Source organism: Toxoplasma gondii, chromosome VIIa (assembly GCF_000006565.2).
Source record: "Toxoplasma gondii ME49 chromosome VIIa, whole genome shotgun sequence".
Classification (NCBI taxonomy): Eukaryota; Apicomplexa; class Conoidasida; order Eucoccidiorida; family Sarcocystidae; genus Toxoplasma; species Toxoplasma gondii.
The window spans coordinates 3,559,104-3,578,163 of NC_031474.1; the positions used below are offsets into that span (position 1 = coordinate 3,559,104).

General features: G+C 51.1%; 2 protein-coding genes across 2 annotated transcripts; one reads left to right on the forward strand and one right to left on the reverse strand.

The window, feature by feature from the left end:
• Positions 1-106: 106 nt before the first annotated feature.
• TGME49_202170 (hypothetical protein) lies at positions 107-7,991 on the reverse strand (the record flags this gene model as incomplete). Its single annotated transcript, XM_018779192.1, has 10 exons — positions 107-234; positions 814-1,010; positions 1,913-1,986; positions 2,993-3,064; positions 3,494-4,275; positions 4,567-4,803; positions 5,154-5,223; positions 5,604-5,912; positions 6,684-6,950; positions 7,536-7,991. 10 exons carry the CDS (start codon positions 7,989-7,991, stop codon positions 107-109), a joined length of 2,592 nt encoding a protein of 863 aa, XP_018637416.1.
• Positions 7,992-8,081: 90 nt separating this feature from the next.
• TGME49_202160 (ABC1 family protein) lies at positions 8,082-18,241 on the forward strand. The gene is made up of 10 exons (XM_018779191.1): positions 8,082-8,807; positions 9,647-9,804; positions 10,728-10,842; positions 11,707-11,860; positions 12,737-13,512; positions 13,857-14,475; positions 15,237-15,275; positions 15,834-15,942; positions 16,625-16,750; positions 17,327-18,241. The coding sequence occupies exons 1-10, from the start codon at positions 8,333-8,335 to the stop codon at positions 17,510-17,512; spliced, it is 2,757 nt and encodes a 918-aa protein (XP_018637417.1). The 5' UTR covers positions 8,082-8,332; the 3' UTR covers positions 17,513-18,241.
• The last annotated feature ends 819 nt before the right edge of the window (positions 18,242-19,060 follow it).

Sequence of the window (19,060 nt, forward strand, 5' to 3'; positions counted from 1 at the left end):
TCGACAAGAACAGAGGGGTGCGCGCGTCTCAGATCTGCGAGTTTTCCTTCGATTCTTTTGAGTGCATCCTCGTTCCTCTGTCGCCTTCTCGACGCTTTCAGGCTTTCTAAGGGAGCGACGCGGCCGCGTCGACGGCACTGACCGAACGAAGGCTCACTGCATGCGCGCAGTTGTCCTCGGTCGAGAGAAAAGCCACAAAATGGCAACTGCTGTCACTGCTTAAGTCCACTGCGCCTGCGAGGACCGGCAGCGGAGCACCCGAAGGAAACACAGCGCAAACACCTGAGTTAAGCACTGCTGGCGAGCGGATGATCTGTACAGAGACAATATATCTTCTTATCCTGTGACAACTAGAGTACATGGCCTAGCTGTGACATTCATGCGCCTAATACCGGCTCTGTACAACCCCCCGTCCTTCGCCGTCCAAATGCACACAGACATTAAGCAGCCCACAAAAACCTCTCTACCTTCGCGTAGACGCGTCTACACTTTTCACACGCATTCAGATGGGCATATATATATATATATATATGATATATATGCATCATATAGCTATATCTTTATATATCTATATATATATATATATATAGATATATATATGTATGTAAGTCTGTAGATAATGTCAAAGGTGTCTAGCAGGGAACAGGCATGTATGTGTCGACGCAAGCACGTGGATGTTTTCCTGCAGTTACGGCAGAGATATTCGAATACTACAGAAGTGCATGCATGGCGGTGTAGATGGAGACATGTCGAGAGAACTGGGCAGGTGCGGTTCATGAGAGTCGATCTTTTTTTTCTTTTTTCGAGGCCTACCGTGCGGCAGGCCTTTAAACAGTGTCGGGGCATCGGCAACGCCAAAGGTGGAGACGGCAAACCAGGGAGAACGAGAAGAAAAGGAAGAAGAAGGTGACGGAGAAGAAGAGAGCGTCTCGGTTCCCTTCTCGCCTGCGGGATCTCCACGTTCCCCGGGGGGCGAGCGCCGCTGCCGCAGCATTTTGCGACGCAGACAGCTGGAGAGAAGACAAGAAAGCTCATCGATGAAGAAGACAGGACGAAGAGGCAGTGAAAGAAGAACACGCTGAGACGAAAGGCGTTGGAGGAGAGACAGAGCAGCAAACGAAAAGGAAACGACGGAAGAGAAAACGAGAGAGATAGAAAGAAAAAAAGACGAACGCCAAAGATGCAACATTCCAACTATTAAGTGGACCTCAGCCGCAGGACAACTGGTGATCGCGACGAGTGGCGAAAGGAAACGCACAAAAAAGAGTAAAAAGAAGACAATGAAACGGCAGAGTGAGGAAAAGACAGACACGCAGCGGCAAGCACGACTGGAAAGAAGTAGAAGAACGACATAATCCTGTAGATATGAGGAGGAAGAAAAAAAGAGGGAGAACTGCTGGAAGAGACATGAGGGCTGAAGTATGGTGGCATGAACCGGAAAATATGGTGAGGAAAGGAAGGCGAGAAAGAACCAAGGAGAGACCCTCGGAGAAGCTGGAGGGACATGCAGAGAACAGCGAAAGTGACCGCCCTAGCAAGACGAAGAAAGCGCCATGCACAGGAAAGCACAAGAACTGCGACGAGAAAAAGCAAGATGGACAGAAGAAAAGTGGAGCAAAGTTGAAGAGTTTGGACAGATGGAAAGAGAAGGAAAGCCACTTTCGCCAGCGAGGAAGGACGCGATAGACAGACAGCAAAGCAAAGGCAACGAAGCAGAGAGAGAGAACGGTACTTCGAAAGGAACAGAAGGAGAGGCAAAGCGCCTCGGAAGAACAAATAGAGGAATTCTGCAAAGACTGTCGAGAGACAGAGGAGGAGAGCGCAACAAGTCGAGAACCAGCACCGAATTCAGAACGCAGGAAACCAGTTGCACTTCCTTCCGGAACGTCTTTTTCTTCGGCCCTCTACTCACCCAGAGAGACAGCGCACAACGGCGGCGACCGCGGACGGGTGAAAAATGCCCCCCTCGATTGTCAACACAGACAGCTGAGGAGAAATGGAGACGCAAAAGACAAACTTCGACTCAGCGAATCACTGAAAAAACGAACGGGTGCGGTTGTCATATTTTCACCAAACAGCAAACATTTGTGAAGCCACGATGTTAAAGTCGATACATGCGTTTCCCCTGTTCTCACAAGTGCACGAGCGATGTCGGCGCCAATCCCGACGTGAGGGGTCGCAAAATACTAGTTCTGCATGAAGAAAATCTTGTCTAAAAAGTACAAGCACAGGAAACAGAGGGCAAAGACTTGCCGAAACATAGTTTCAGCACCGCAAGTCTGGCAGGCTGCTCACACGAAGTCAAAAGGCACATGTGCAGAGTTTTTCGTTGTCTGGCCAACGTAAACCTTTACCCTTGCCTTCGACTCATGCATCTCTATATATCTATCTGTCCATACATAAATGCGTATACATATATATATATATATATATATATATATATATATATATGCGAAGAGCTACAGATGCGCGGCAAGACATTTGCAAACAAAGGCTGAGATACATCAGACAACGAAAAACTCTGCACATTTGCCTTTTGACTTCGTGTGAGCATCCTGCCAGACTTGCGGTGCTGAAACTGTGTTTCGGCAACTCAACAGACATGTCACTCCATCGTCACAGACTGAGCTTTGCAGTTCACGTCTCTCACCACCTGCACCCCGGCGATGATTCACCGATAAACACAGGCGAAGCGTTCCCTCTAAATACAGAGGTTTTTTTGTCAGATTACATAAAAAGAAAGACGCCCCCACATCTGGGAATGAAAATAGGCATCAACATATATATATATATATATATATATATATATACGTATATGCAAACAAGCATATATTGATGCTTCTACCAATATATATATATATATATATATATATGATGTGTGTATCTGCATATACTTTTACAGATGGATAATGGTTATTCGGGAGCCGTGGAGAAATCCAGAATTGGAGAGAGGCATCCGCAACAGAACTGAGACTTTTCGTTTTTGTCTTACTCGACTTGAGGAGGGAGTGGCGGAATCGAGGTCGACCCAGGAGAAAGGCGGATTCACAGCGTTTTTCGCATCCTGAAAAGAAGGAAAAAGGACAGATCGAAGGCAGAGTGAACGCGGGACTTGCGGCGCGCGCATCCTCGTGTAGGTCGTGCGAATTTGCACTGAAGAGAAGGTCTGAAAGTCGATGAAACCAGTCGACGACGCGACGACATGCGAACAAAGAGGCAGACTTAAAAGATGAACTCCCCGTCCCCGAAAAGCGAAGTTCTACACACAGTGATACAACAAAAAGGCACAAACGCCTTTGCACGCACACACACACAACCAGCTATACACACACCGATACATCCATGTATGCACACAGACATACAAACATATATATATATATATATATGTATATATATATATATGTACGCAAAGGTGGATAGATGGTTAGAAGGACTGGCACAAGCCTAGTAAGACAGCTACAGAGAGCACTAGACGGATGAGCAACGACCTTACGTGAGGCAGAGAGTTTTGGTCCTCGTCAAAACTCAGAGGAATGTCGAGTCCGTAGCTTCCGAGCACCTGGATAATTTCATCTGCGAGCTTCTCTCTCTCTGTCCCCTGTCTCCGATCATCTCTTTCACCTTTTCTCGCCTCGGCGAACTCGCCGAACGCCAGCCGCAACGCTGCACTTTCGAGTCTCGCCTTCAACCGCGGAAAAGGAAACTGTTTTTCTTCTTCCATCTCTCCTTCCCCTTGTTCTCTCTCTTGTTCTGTGTCGGTTTCTTCTTCCATCGAGACGTCGAGAATCGCTTCCGATTCATCGGAATCGTCACACGCTTCTGAAATGGTACTTCTCTGGAGGTTTCCTGCGCGTTTTCTCCGAGATGTCGCGCGGCTTGCCTCTCCGTCTTCGTCCCTGTTTCTACGCTCAGCCGCTTGGCGCAGGCGCGCAAGCAGCTTGTTCCAGTTCGGCAGCCAGACGTCTGGGTTGTTCTCTCTGGCGCGACTTCCTGCCTGTCGCGTCTCCCCCGGAGACCTGCCTTCCTTCTCTTGAGGACTGTCAGCTTCAAAGGCGAGGAAGCTGTCGTCTGCTTCCCTAGGCATGCTGTCTGCTTCGCCTTCTTCCGCCTCTCCCGTCACCGCCGAAGGAGACAGATAGCGGCGATGCTGCGCTGAGACGCCGGTCAGGGCGACAAAAGCCGCCGACGAATTCGCTGCACGAAGCAGCTGCTCGAGCGACGCGCGCAGAGTCGAAAGATGAGAGAATGCGGAGTCGCCGACGCCGGGAAAAGGCACTGAGGAAAGAAAAACACCCAGACAATCTGCATTCGCTTCGCAGCTCGCCTCTATATATAAATGTGAACAAATGTGTAGATCCATGATCTATGAGTCAACGCGCGAATAGAAATCTAAATTAATTTAAATGCATCTACGTGAATTTGTAGGAAAATAAAATTCTGTACATGTCTAGGAGGCACAGCGTTGCGTGTGCCTGTAGAAGGCCGGAGCTGGCGACTGAGTTCGTTTCCGTTGATGTCCAGGTGAAACGCCAACACAAATGTACATTCCCTCTGTGTGTGCCTCACTTTTCAGCGCGCAGAGGAAGCTGAGAGGCGCGAGTTTTTCGCCGAGGCAGTACTGCAGATGAAGAAACATCTTCGAAGGCTGCGACGCGCGCGACTTTTTTCTCCGAAGGTTTCCTTCCCTTTTGACACTCCTTTCAGCGTCGGGAGAGGGTCGCTCAGGCTCCAAGGCGCGCTGGTGACGCAGCACCGCTGGATGCGCAAGCGGAATGCGCAGGAAACGCGTGGTGGACGGCAGCGCTGAAAGACCCAAAGAAGACGGTTCAAAAGGCAAACACCGATCGAACAGAACGCCTCTTCAACCTGAATCCGTCAAGAAATGCATGTCTGCCTATATGCGTCAAGATATATATATATATATATATATACATATATATATATATATATATACATGCACACATAGAGCGGTTGATATGTGTGAATGTATTTCTGCTTACATATATATATATATATATATAAATGCACGCAAGTCTATGTGTACGTATGTCCACGGAGGAGAAGTGTATGGCAACAGGGCTGTGCCCGTTTGGAGAAGGCGACGAAACTGTGTCGTTTTTCTGTAGTGCAAGTCCGGCTTGGACATCCGTCACCTTTCTTCACGGAATGCGGCAGAGAGGCGAGAGTGTCGACTCCGAGCGTCTGGTAGAGAAAGCCGTCGACCTGCATGCAGTCGCGGAAAAAACAGAACAGACCGAGAAGCATGGAGTCGCAGCGCTGGGCGAGACGCCACAGCATCCCATGGATCGAAGGACATGAGAAGGAAACTGATGGACTTCGGCGAAGAGAAGCGACGCGAGAGGCGATTCTGCAACTTCTCTTTCGTGAACGCGAATCCACTCCACGGACTGTCTCTATGAGCACGGTCAGGTCGCCTTCGCCGATACGATCGAGGCGGGGGGAGAGCAGGTTCCGTCCAGCTGTCACAGAGACGGAGGAGTTTCGGGGAAAACGCAGCGCGAGAGAACAGAGAGAGAGAAGAACACCGTCCTCTCGGCTGGCAGGAGAAACCGCAAGCGTGGAGTTCTTCCACTTCGCCTTACACGCATGAGGAGAGATCCTCCTTCCTCAGCCGTCATCGCAGCTGCGTTGCCGCCGGTGGCGACATCCGACAGATAGACGTCCGAACAAAGGAAGCCGTTTGTTGCTTGTTCTCTCTCTTCCGCCGCTTGACCTTCAGTCGCTCGAGCGAGAGAAGGGCAGGGAAAAGGAGAGGCGCAGAGAGGCGACGCTCCCGTCCAGGAGAGAAGACAGGCATCGTGTTGAGAAAACAGAAACTTCTGGAGAGGCAGCGAGAGAAACGACGCAAGCGAAACGTCGTGGAGGAAAACGCCTGTGCTGCGAGCCCGGACCTGCAAGCAAACGGAGGCGGCAAGCGGGCATGGCGACAGTTCCAAAATGTCGAGCGTCAAATTCCATCTCGTTTTACAGGTGCATAGAAACATGCGGGCACCTTGGCTATCACACTTTCAGAGATACGCATTTGTGCATACTGGGAATATATAAATACACACACAAGGAAGGCCCACTGGATACAGACACGAGCAACGTTCACAATATTCAAAAAAATCTGCATTTTACATATATATATATATATACAAACATACATAAATGCCTGTAGATTCGTAGCAAACGCTTACACAGAACCTGTACATATATATATATATATATTTATATGAATATATACGACTCAGCGGAGATGTGTACATACGTGAGATGAACGGTGGAACGTTTTGCGAAGCTTCACTTCACTTTTTCCGACAGGACAAAGTCAGGGGAAGCTCGACAGGCTCGCATGACAGGCAGTGGCTTGCCGAGGAAAGTCACTGAAGAACAAGAGATCTTCGACGAAGGCGGAGACGAGAGCGCCAGAAGCGAGAGAAGAAAGGAGAGACAAAGAACCGGAAGCCGCGGAAGGTCCACAGCTCTCCAGAGACTGTGCACGCAGTTACCGGAGGGGAGGAAGAAAAACAATTGGGGAACAACCGAAGACAAAAAACGGCGACGCTTCAAAAGCGGAAGCCACGAGACGCAAGAGATCCGAAGGACCATCCAGAAAAGACAAAATCCTCGATATCGGACCTCGCGTGTGCCTCCGCTGCTTCAGATCAGCCGGAACTCACCAGCTCTACAAGACGACGCATGACGAGTTCCCGAGCTTCACATGAAGAAGATGACAATGAAGACGGCGAAGAAGAAGACGATGAAGAGCACAGGAAAGGAGAGGATGAAGAAGCTGGAGAGGAAGAAGGACAAGAAGAGGAAGCGCGCGGCTGCCTCGAGGCTCTGTGTTGCTTGTGTTCTTCTCTCTCCACTTCTGCGAGAGCTGCGGGAGAGAACGTCGCCTCTTCAGACTCGCAAGCATCTTCAAAAGAAACGAGAATCACAACCTGCAAAAGCACAGAAGAAACACAAAAAAATTCGATTCGCGTATGCTTGTACGTCTGCGTCTGCGTGTGACGTTGTGCATAAACAAGTACCTATTTATCGATATAAGTATATATATATATATATATTGGTAATAATGAATGTATATATATATATATATATGTTTGTGAGCCTGTTATCCTGAAAGTTTTCGCAGTTCCTTTGAAGCAAATTGGTTACGTGTTTGTGCTGGGTTTCTTTTTTTGCTTTTTTTTGACGACGCCTTTCTTTCTCCGTGCTTCTCTTTTCGTTGTTTATTTCTCGTTTTCTTTTTTCGCAAGTTCACTTCCGCTCAGCAATTTCCCCTTTGTGTTGATTTTCTCTCGTCTGGTACGCGTCCTTCTCTGCCGCTCTCTCTCTCTCTCTCTGTCTCTCTTTGTCTCTCTTTGTCTCTCTTTGTGACGGCTTCAGTCGCTCCTTTTCTTTTTCTTTCACGCGTTTTTCTCCGTTCTCCGCTTCTCGCGTCTCTTCCATCCTTCTACACGCAAGCGCTGTCTCGTCGTCGGCATTTGTCGCTTTCGACACTCGTTCTTTTCAGGTTTCTTTACTTTCTGGTTGAAGGGATGAGCCTGGACGGAGCGCGTGAAGGAGACGAGTCCGGCGTCGAGGCTTCCGAAGGAGACGGAACAGCGAGACGACGGAAGGCAGAAGACGGAAGAAGAAGTTCTTTTCTTCGCCGCAGAGGCACCATCTGAGACGAGAAACATTTTCGCAGTTTTCTTGAGAGACTCGCCTTCTTTTCTTGAGAGCCAACACGAGAGCCTTTCCTGAGTTCTCGCATGCAGACGCCGCCACTGAGGACCGATACAAAAGGAAAACGACACAGAAAAAGGAACGAAAGTAACCGGATCGCGACTCCTGGTCGTTTTGCATCTAATATCAAGAGAAACATATAGACAGAAAAAAAAGTTGTAAATCTTCACGAAAACGCAAATAACGGGTGTTGAGGACATGCATGCGCTGAAAAAAATGCAGTCACGCCCGATACCGCTGGCCCTGCGCATGCACGACGAGACTCACGAGGTGCGAAGGCGGACTTTTCTCGTCAAATGGAAATTGTTTTTTTTCAGAGCTTCTTTGTCTTTTTTGTCTGTGTGCGTCTCTCTGCTTCCTCCTCTTCTCTGCCGGCGCCTCCCCACCCGAAGCTCCCGACGCCGGCCGCATGCGTTAGCTGCGGAGAGAAGAAAAGAGGGAGCGCAGCAGAGAAGAAGGAGAGCAGCAGAGAAGAAGGAGAACAGCAGAGAAGAAGGAGAACAGCAGAGAAGAAGGAGAACAGCAGAGAAGAAGGAGAACAGCAGAGAAGAACAGCAAGGAGAGGGGAAGCACAAGAAGCGTAGACGGCAGAATGGCGACGCACCGGGGAGTCCAAGTTCTCTTCTTTCTGAGGAGGAGAGGACTGCAGCAGATGCAGATGCAGAGTCGTCTTTCAGATGTCTCGTCTGTTCGTTTCGCTCCTTCTGCCGCGTCGCCTTCCAGTTCAACCAGCCGATCTTTTTTTTCTCCTCTTCCTGTCGCTCACGCAGACCTGCGTCGCTCTTCCCCCTTTTCGCGTCTCACGTCCTTTCGCTTCTTCTCTTCCTCAGCTGCTTTCTCAGCTTCTTCTTCGTGCGGCTCCCCGGCTGCTCTATCTCGTCTGTCGGCCCCAGCTTTTCCTCTGCGACGCTGTGTCAAGACTCTTTTCTGGTTGGGAGCTCTGTCGGGAGCCAGCCTTTTCGCGTTCTGTCTTGCTTTTCCTGCCGAGGCTCGTCAAGTTCCCCTCCTTCGCTGCGCGCGAGCAGCCTGGTGTGTTGCCTGCATCTGCGTCGACTACAAGCTATGCGGTAAGGAAGCTGTCGCGACAAGCGAAGAGGCGTCTGACTGGATTTGTTTTTGGAGCCGCGTACCCATCCGTCTGAAGCTGTGTTTCCTCCTTTGTAGAAAGCGGAGAAGATGCGTCTCAATGGCCTCGGCCCCAAAGCTTCGCTTGTCTTCCTCAGAGCTTGCGGCCATTCTCGCAGTTCCCCCCTCTGATCCTCAGATCGCTCGAAGCCTCGTGTTCTTCCGTGAAACCCACCGAAAGAAAGAAAAACTCGACTGCTACTGGCAAGAGAAAGAGGCAGAAATCCGAGGATGCCGACAGACAAGACAATGCCAACCGGCAGCAAAAAGAGAAGATGCTCAACGGTCCATGTCCCTCGTGACTTTCAGAGGTGCATGCGCATCTTCTTGCCGTCTTCCTGCTGTCGTTCCGGACCTCCCGACCTCTCTTGCTCGGTTTCGCTCTCTCCTGCTCGCGTGTGTGACTGTGTCTGTCTGTCTGCGGTGGAGCCGAGGCCTGCTGTCAGAAGAAGATGCCTCTCTGTCTGCGGCCGTCTGTCCGCTGTGTCGCGAGCAGGAGAGGATGGGGGGAGCCACAAGAGAAAAGAACAGGATCGAGAAGCAGCAGCAGAGGAAGAGGAAATGGAGACGCGAGGAAGGTGGAGAAAGGTCGACGAGACGGCCAAGGGGGGAAGAGTCGAAGGACGCGACAAATGGGGAGAAGCGGGAGGCAGGATAGACTGGTGCGTCTCTCAGTGGCACGGCCTGTTCTCGCATCGTCCGCGCTCCGATGTCACTCGCGTCCATTGTCTTCACTTTCTTTTTCTTGTCTTCACTTTCTTTTTCTTGTCTTTTTTCGCAGGAAATACGGACATGTCTGGCTCTCACGCGCGATCGGCACAGAGACTGTTGAAGCTCGCCGAGGCAAACAGAGGCGTCTACATCAAACTCGGCCAGCATGCAGCCGCCATGGTTTACCTCCTCCCTCCCGCGTACACGGAGACTCTCTCTGTTCTCCAGGTGCGTCTCCTTCCATGCGTTCTTGCTCGTTTCCTCCCCCTGTTTCTCCTTGCTCTGCGTTGGCGCGTTCCAACTTCTTCCCTCGCTTCCGTCGGTTGCCGCAGGCCATCACCCCCGCGCAGTCGCGCAGGTCGGCAACTGGCCAGCGTGTCTCTGTTCCTCTGAAGCACTGCGAATGATTTATTCTCGGCGTTCTCACTTCCAGAAGAGCAGTAGTTGGTGCCGGCCTGTCTGGTCGAGGCTCAGGCGCTCGTTCGCTCGAATCCGCCGTATGCGCTCTCTCAGCGAAAAAGATGCAGAGACCTCGGCCAGCTTCAAAAGGTCTCGATGGACGACAGAGAGACAGGCGAGACACCGAGCGTGAAGGTCTCAGCTAAGAAGGAAACGAAGCTGTGAAACTGGGGGAACTCGCGGTTTTCCGAGAGGCGTTTACACATCGAGGTGAACGTTTTTCCTGCCTTCTGCCGACTGGACGCGACTCTGTTTCTCTGCACAAAGTTCGCTTCTAGCGAAAAACGCAGAGCAGATCTTTAACTTGGAAGAAGCCTGCCTTCTCCACTATCGCGTGGAGTTCCTTCCACGCCTGCAGGACTCTCCGTGTGAGATGGGGCGCAGAAAAACGCCTCTTTGCGTTTCCTTTCCTTCTTCCCTGAGAAACGAAGAAAACACAAATGCCTTCGGCAGATCTAAACGAGTTGGCCAACTCTTCGCGCCGCGTTTTCTCGAGGAATGACGCGTTTGCGGCAAGGACAACTCTCTTTCTTCTTTTCCGCTGGAGCTTCTCGCGAGTCCTTCGTTCGCACTTCTCACTGCATGCACCCGTCGCTGGACGGCTCGCCGGCCGTGCCGCCGAGCTCTCCAGGTTTCTGCCGATCTACTTGCTGCTTTTCTCTCTGCGTCTGCTTCTCCCTCTTGACGTTCAGTCCGAGGCTCCGGCTTCTTCGCTCGAAGACGTCTACAGCGTTCTGCAAAAGGACTTGGGGGTGGAGGACCTCGCCGAAGTCTTCGAGGAATTCGACCCGCAGCCGGTCGGCGCAGGTGCGTGGCGTCCGACCGATCTTGTCCACTTCTTTACAGCTTCTCTCAGCTTCTCTCAGCTTCTCACAGCTTCTCTCAGCTTCTCTCAGCTTCTCACAGCTTCTCTCAGCGTCTCTCAGCTTCTCACAGCTTCTCTTAGCTTCTCTCAGCTTCTCTGCAAAGAGTCGCTGCTCGATATACGCGGCGCGCCGCTGCGCGTGATGCGCTGTACACGAGGAAGGGGAAGCGCACAAGACAACTCCATCCGGTAGACAGAATGCTTGAGATCGGAACGCTTCTTCAACCTTTTTAACTAGCAGGGAGACGAGGTGACAGCTGCGCGTCCGAGTGCGGGGAGACAGAGACTTTCCGCTATTGACTCCGCCTTCCTTTTGCGTTTACACAACGTTTTCCTCTGCTTCGACTTGTCCTCAAACGATCGCCTTAACTACTCTCCGAAGGAATCGCGCAAGCGTCCTTCCTGTCTTTTCGAGCTTCCGTTGTCCTTCACTCGGTCGCGAGAGTAAAGAACGCGACATACATTCCCTCAAGTCTCTCTGGACCAGCTGTCGTTTCGGCGTACGTGCGAGTCATTCTTTCTCTCTGAAAACCTCTGTTCCTCTCCCTCCTGCTTCTCTGCTTGGCCTCTCTTTCCTACCTCTGTCCCTCCGCTGCCTCTGCTTTCCGCGCTGTGTCCTCGACCCTCTCAACATGCCTTCCTCTTTCTCCCTCTTCTTCTTCTCTCTTTTTGGTTTTCTTTTCTCTCTTGTTCTCGGCTCTCTCTGTCCCCGTCCATCCCGCGCTTGTTCCGCGTTCCCCGCTGCTCCTTCGCCTCCAGCTGCTGCGAATCCTCGTTGCTCGCGTTGCTCCTCGTTTCCTTTTCAGCTTCTCTCGCGCAAGTACACTTCGCGCGGCTGCGCGACGGCTCTCCGGTGGCTGTGAAGGTCCAGCACCGGGAGGTCGCAGAGCTCGCGCGCGCAGACGCGCAGGTGGTGAAGAGACTCGAAGAAGTCGCTGAGCGCGTCTTCCCCGAAGTCAAGTAAGTCTGGCGCGGCGGCGAACATGGCGGGAGAACGAAGACGGAAGCCGGAGGAAGCCATCAAGGCGCCGAGCTGAAAACTCCCGAAAGACTGAAAACGGCGTCGGGGAAAGAGTGCAAGTCCCGAGAAGAGGCTGATCAGACGTACTGGACTCGTCCTCATGTCTCCAGGGGAGGCTTGTTCCGCTTTCCTGAAGACTCGTCAACGTGGATCTGGAAGAAACGCTGCACAGCTAAAAGTAGAGTGCTTCAGTCTTCCGTGCAACTTCCTCGTTTCCAGTCTGCTCCTGGAGGCAGACTCTTCAACACACTGTTCAACATCCGATACCTCCTGAGGTGCATGTGGTGGAGAGACTGTCCAAAGGTGACGTTAGGTGTACATTTGAAAAACCAACAGTTTGATACAAGCTGGTCAAATCTCATGAAATTCACTGTGGCTCAACGAGGGTCGGCGGCCTCATCAGGGGGGAGGGGGGCGACCGCTTCTCGCCTGCTTTGCGGACGAAACGCAGATGCGAGTCATGAGACCAGCCAAGAGAACGCGTCTCGCTTCTACAGGCGGAATACGACTCTACGTGAAGCTCGCATCGTGAGGGTCGTGGAAAGCGCAGCAGCCGCGCAGGATTCTTAGAAAAAGTTTGTCGCGACGACACACTCACGGGCCGTCCTTCGTAGTGGCGGATGGTAAATGCCTACACGATTTGCTTCCGCCTCTCTCTTCCTTCCTTTGCCGCGTCTTTTCCTTGCTCCTTTTCCTTCTTCTCTTCCTCGGTTCTCCTCGCCCCGGGTATGCACTTCCTCGCCTCTTCGCGGCGTATGCGCGGCGTATTTCGTATGTCGCTGTGTACTTCTCTGCTTGCTGCCTCGCCTGCGCAGGTTGCGGTGGCTTTCGGAGTTGCTGGAGAAGAACCTCCCGCAAGAAATTGACTTTCTGCATGAGGCTGCGAATGCAGAGAGACTCCGAGCTCTCCTCGACAAACAACAGCCCCTGTCGTTTTCTCTCCCCTCCTCGAGTGCCTACGACGCCGTCGTAGCTCCGATCCACCTCTTCAGTCTGCTCGCCTCCTTCTGCAGCCGCTGGCGCTCGGCGAGCACATCTGCTTCTTCTCCTCCCTCTTCTTCTTCTCCCTCTTCTTCTCCGTCTTCTTCTCCCTCGACTTCTCGCTCATGTTTGCTCACTCCTCTCTCGTCTTCTCTCTCTGCGTCTCCTTCTCCGTCTTCCTCCCGAGACCGAGGCGATGTCCGCGCTCAGAATGCGCAGTCACGCTTCCAGGGAAGACGCGCTGCTTCCGGGATCTCAGAGGCAGAGGCGGACTCTCCGCGCGTCGCTCACACTCAGCAAGAAAGCGCCGTAGACGTCTCGGATTCCACCGTCCTCTCTCAGGCAGACGGCGAGTGCGAGGAAACGAAGAAAGGGCACGAAGGCGGAAGGAACCAAGACGAGGCAGCCGGCGTTTTTGCAGAGTCTGCCGCTGAGGAAGGGAGACGCATGCAGTGTTCAGGTTTTCGGAAGATCGAGGACCGCGTTCAAGATTATGAAATTCAACTGCGAGTGCCGGCAGTCTACCGGCATCTCTCCACCTCCAGAGTCCTCGTCATGGAAAGAGCTCCCGGCGTCGCTGTGGATGATTTGGAAGGACTCAGAAAACAACGTAAGGCTGCAAAAGTCTGAATCAGAAACGCAACTCGGCGACGCCAGACAACTCAAAGCACCTCAACTCCTTTCACGCATCTGCACAAACGTGTATCTGCACATTTTTTAGAGAGGTCTATGTCTACTCAGGGAAACAAATGAGACATACATAAAAATGTATATGTTTCTATGCACGATATATACATATATATATATATATATATGTTCATCCAGCGTGAGAGCGAACGTATGTTTATATATGTGTATACATTTATTCTTTTGTCTGCGTTCAGTTGCAGTAGCGTTGTGGTTTTCGTTTCGACATTCCTCTGGACTTGCGTGTGGGGTCCTGTGGGTGTGCAGGCATTCATCCGCTGGCAGTGTCGCATGCACTCAATCATCTGTTTGAGGTTCTTATTTTTCGAGAGGGCTTTGTGCATGCTGATCCTCACCCTGGCAACATTTTAGTTCACTTGGAGTCCGACCATGGAGAGGCACACGAGCAGGGGAGACGAGAGAACAGGCACGAGAGAAAAGAGAACATGCTGTCTTCTCTCTCCTCTTGTTCTCTTTCTTCTTCTCTTTCCAGTTCTTCCTCTTCGTCTTGTTCTCCTTCCTGTTCTTCCTCTTCTCCTTCTCCTCCTTCTTCCGGTTCCTCGTCTTCACTTCCTTGTTCTTCCTCTTCTCTTTCTTGTTCTCCTTCTTCTTCCGGTTCCTCGGCTTCGTCTTCTTCCAGGTCAACTTGGGGTCTGGGAGGTTCGGCGAACTCGGGGAAGAGACGGCGTAAAGCGCTCACGCTCTTTGTGCTGGACAACGGACTTTACTGCGAATTGAGCAAGGAGTTCCGCGAGCACTACGCGCGGCTCTGGCTGGGAGTCTTGCGAGGCGATCGCCGCGAGACAGACGTTTGCTGTCGATTCTTCGGCGTCGAACAGTTGGCGGGGCTTCTGCAAATTATGCTCACTCTGCGCTCTGAAGCGAGGTAGAAACAAGGAAAAGATGTGCCAAGGTTCATCGCGCCCCCCGCAAAACGAGCCTCTCCGTTCGGATAAACGCAGATGTCGATGTTCATCCGGATACAAATAGACATTCGTGTAGACACACACACACAGGGGCATTCGGGAGATCGACCTTTACAAACAGATATGAAAGTATTTGCACGGATGTGTGTTGATGCATTAAAAAGTCTGCATTGATGCATGCACCTGTCGAGACCGGATTTTGTATGCATGCACGTGCTTAGACCTAATCTGTTCTGCATGCCTTTGCCTAGTCATTGTTTTAGCTGCATGCATCTGCCTAGTTATCGTTTATCTGGAGGCTTTGTAAAAACCTCAGGAGACACACCGTCGTATAGAGACAGGCCGACCTTGTTGGCTGTCAGCGGCGAAGAAGTTGCCGAGGCTTCTTCACACGCTCGTCACGGAAGCGTTTGAGGGCAGGTGGGGTAACGCCAGGCGCATGTGTGCATGCAGGCAAACAAATAAATGCGGACGCGAAAAGAGACTAAAAGGAATACGTGTGAACAGGCGTTTGGAGCTCAGATCAGACACGGCAGTCATTGATTCTCATGTGCCAACGTTTCTTCCGCAACGCCTCGCTGCAGGAATCTGTGGACCTCTGTGCAAATGGAGAAAATCATGTGGAACTCTGCTGTGATTCGGTTTTCGACTTTGTTTGCATTTCTTCGACTTTTTCTCTCCTCAACCTCCCTTTTCGCCTCGTGCTCGCCTTTGCTCTCAGTCTGAAAGGCGGCATCTGCCGCTCTCGGAAGTCTGTCGAGTAAGTGCATCCCGAGCTCCTCGCGGGCCCTCTGTGTCCCTCTTCTCGGCTTCCTTCTACCCCATCTTTCCAACTTGTCACTTTCTGTTTCTCTTTCTCCCCAGGTAGCTGTGCGTTCTTCCTTGTGCACGTATATATATATATATATATATATATATATATATGTACGTATAAGCATTCGATACAAATATATAAATGCACGGATGTAAAGAGGCCGATGCGCGTAAAGCCACAAGCGTTTCTGTTGACTCGCATCAGCTGCCAAGTCACGAGTCTATGCGCCTCGGTGTGTGCAAACATGTCCACGAATCCGCCATTAAAAAGCACAAGATACATGGTCTGTTCATTGTTTTGTGTGTATATACAGAACCATGGAGCTGGTTTCACGTGTCTCTGTATGAGCCTAGGAAACGTTGCAACTTGTAAACAGTTACATAGAGAGAAAGGTACATATGCGTATATATATATATATATATATATATATATGGCTGACTCTGCAGAAAAGTTGGACTGCATGCGGCCGTCTGTCGGGTGTCTGCCTCCTGCCCTTTGTTTCAGGGAAGACAAGCAACTTCGCGGCAGTTTTCCGGAGTTTTTCACGCGCATCACGGAGGTTCTCCAGTCTGTTCCTCGCGAGTTCGTTCTTGTCATAAAAACAAACGATCTGGTGAGCAGTTGCTTTCAATGGCGAAGCGCAGCACGCGGACAGAAAGGCAAAAAGGAGAGAAACGAAGAAACCGAAGCGACAGCCAACGTCGAAACGCAACTTGGAACGGTTCCTGGACTGGGATCACCCTGGCCAAGAGCAGCTGCGCAAGGGTGTCTCTTCCACCGGGTGAAGAACGAAGCGTTTTTATCATCGCGTTGCCCATGCTGATAAGGATCTACTCTAAACAAGGTCGTTGCCATAGTTTCAGAATCCAATGTTTTTTTATCTGCCGGTGCACGCGCAGCGCCTGTCTGATCACAGAGCTATAACGATCTCAATACTCCTACTGGGCCTCCTCTCCGGTAAAATTACATATATATATATATATATATATATATATATATATATATCGGTGCAATACTAGTTATCCGCGTGTATGTATATGTATATATTTACTGGATGTTGTGAGTGTGGGGGTGTTTTGGCACCGTCTGGCGTCTTTCGCGTTGGGCAGGCCAGCACATGCGGTTCTTTTCATTTGTATCTCATCACGCATGCAGAGAGTAGAAGATGCATGCACAAAAGCGCCTGTTTTGTTCGCTCCGCCCTCCTGTTTGCTCGGGCATGCCTTCACCTGTCTGCGTGCAAGACACTTTCTCTTTCGTTCTTGCTTCCAATTGGTCACTTCTTTGTTTTTCAGTTGAGAGCGATCCAGAAGAAACTGGGGCTCGATGAGCGCCTCGCGCTCCTGCCTGTCGCGCACGGTTCGCTGGTCGTCGCCACCGAGTGCATGCTCGCTAGCAGTTCGAAGATGTCTTTCTTCAGGGTGAGGATTTGTCTGCGTCGTCTCTGAATTGCTTTTCTCCATCTCGAGCTGCTGCTGAAGCTGTTAGAGCAGTAGGAAACGCGCCTATGCAAAGCAAGCGACCAGACGCTGTGCACAGAGACCAAACAAAAGTTTACGTTCACTAAGAAATTCGCACTTAACGGTCTAGCTACGATTTGTATGTTCTTGGCGCCTGCGCTCGCATCTGGCAGGGGGTCGACACTAACCTTGTGACTCTATAAAAAAGAGTCAAGGAAACGAATGAGGTACTAGCCAGGCTTGAAACATCGTTCGTGTGCGGTAGCCGGATATGCATGGTTGTTTGATCCGAAATCTCGGTCATGCAACGCCACTGCGAAGGCGCGCTGTGGGGACTTTCGTGTTGAGTTTTTCTGAGCCGTGGCTGCGTCTGTCTTTCCGTCAAGTTTACCAGCTCAGTCTTGGAACATTGCTGTTGTTTTGCGCCCTCGCATTTGTATCGTCTTCGCCCGGTTGTTGTGGGTTTTCACTGTGTTCCTTTTGTTTCTCTTGCGGTCTGTGGTGCTTTTTCGAATGCCTGGTCTGGGCGTTTTGCAGAGATGGTGGATTCTCCTGCGACTCAAGGTGACACTTTGGGGCCTCTCCCTAGCTGAGAGACTTTTGGCGCGTCGCGCGTTGCACGAACTGCAGGAGACTGACAAGACGAAGAACGGCGAAGCATCTGAGGGGTCCACGAACTCGGCTCTCGATGCACTAAGTGGCGTTATTCTATCCCTTGTGTAGACCGGCCAGCGAAACCACGGCGCAGAAAGCACACTCGATGTTTTCGAAACTTTCGTTTTTCTCCGCCTCAGCTCATGCGTCGAGACCGACGCGTCGACGCTCACAAGCATATAGAGAGATATCTAAGTATCGATTTCTAGTGTCGGCGCGGGTGGATATGTGGATATGCATATCTTCGTCTTCAGGTGCCGGTGTCTAGTCGCTGAAGAATGCAGCCGTGCTCGGGATGCAGCCACGTCGCTTGCTGTAACGTTTTCGAATAGACATGAACAGAGTGAGACGTCGGAGCGAAGGCGAGGGGGATTTAGGCGAGAGGGAGAGGTTTCGTTTCCTCTTGGGTTCCGCGCAGCGGTGCAGACAGATGCTTTAGAACAACGTGACGTGTCGACAGTTGAGAAATACGTGGAGAAGCAGGACGCGTAGAATCAAGCAGTTCGCATGTGTACGTTCACTTCCTCATGTAAGAACGTCTTTCCTAGTTCCTTGCTTCGTGTGAGGCAGCATTCGCTGGTGGGGTTTATGTAGGCTTGCCTGCCCGTGTCTCTCTATAGCTGGGTCACATCCCATGCTCGGTCCGGCAGAAAAACACTTGTTTCTCTTTTCTGGAAACGGATGTCCCGTCGCTGAAGGCCTTTCCAAAGTTGGAGGGTATGTCCACAGAAGGTGGCGCTCAACAGGAAAGTGAAACCCTTTGAAAACCTCCCCACTGTGTGCGCTTTGAACACGGAGAAACATAAAGTGTTAGGACTTATTTCTAGTGCTTAATGTTTCAGTTTACTTGAGCAAGGAAGAATTGACGAAACGTAACCGGTCACACATTCCTACGGTGTTTTGCCGACCGCCTGCTCTCTTTCAAGGAGCGTAAGAGAACTTCTTGCTCCACCATACATTCGTTCTTCACAAGAAAAGGGAAACAGGACTTCAAACATGAGGTGAACTCCCGAGAACAAAGAGGCTTCTTTGGCTGCCACCGAACGGAAGTTTGACAGGCACACATCCAGGCGTCTGTCGAGCCTCCGACGATGCCACGGAGAACTTCGTAATTCGAGTTGCTCCAGATATTTCAAGAACCATCGTACACATCGAATGACGTTTTCATGTGTACGGAGCCTAAGGAACGCTATAATAACAGCGATCATAGCGACTTATGTCCAGAGCCATCGGCGGCAGCGGCGAGCTGAGGGTTCGTACGTGTGGTTATGTGCACGCGCCTGGTTAGTGCACGAGTAAGGTGCCTAGAACGCTTTGTTGCCTAGATTCGGTGAGAGGAAGTGAATAATGAATATACCACAGTGTCTGGTATGTGGTGCAAGACAAGCCTACTGACTTTTTGTGGACTTCCGGTTCACGCCAGCGGTTCGAAGCACTCAAGAGGCCCCTGGACTCCCCGCGGTCCCGGACAAGCAAGCATGTTGAAACATGCGAATGGGCACATCTACAGAGTGCGCGTGTATGTAAGTGTGTTTATGGAACTCTTGGTGGCAACAGTTGCTGGAAAGACACCAAGAATGAATGAGGCTGAAAAGAACGAAACCTTGGGAGAGACAG

Coding starts and splice junctions, on each gene's coding strand:
- TGME49_202160 (XM_018779191.1), top strand. CDS start 8,333: ATGGCGACGCACCGGGGAGTCCAAGTTCTCTTCTTTCTGAGGAGGAGA. Junction 8,808..9,646: donor CGTCGACTACAAGCTATGCG/GTAAGGAAGCTG, acceptor CTTTTTTCGCAG/GAAATACGGACATGTCTGGC. Junction 9,805..10,727: donor AGACTCTCTCTGTTCTCCAG/GTGCGTCTCCTT, acceptor CTTGACGTTCAG/TCCGAGGCTCCGGCTTCTTC.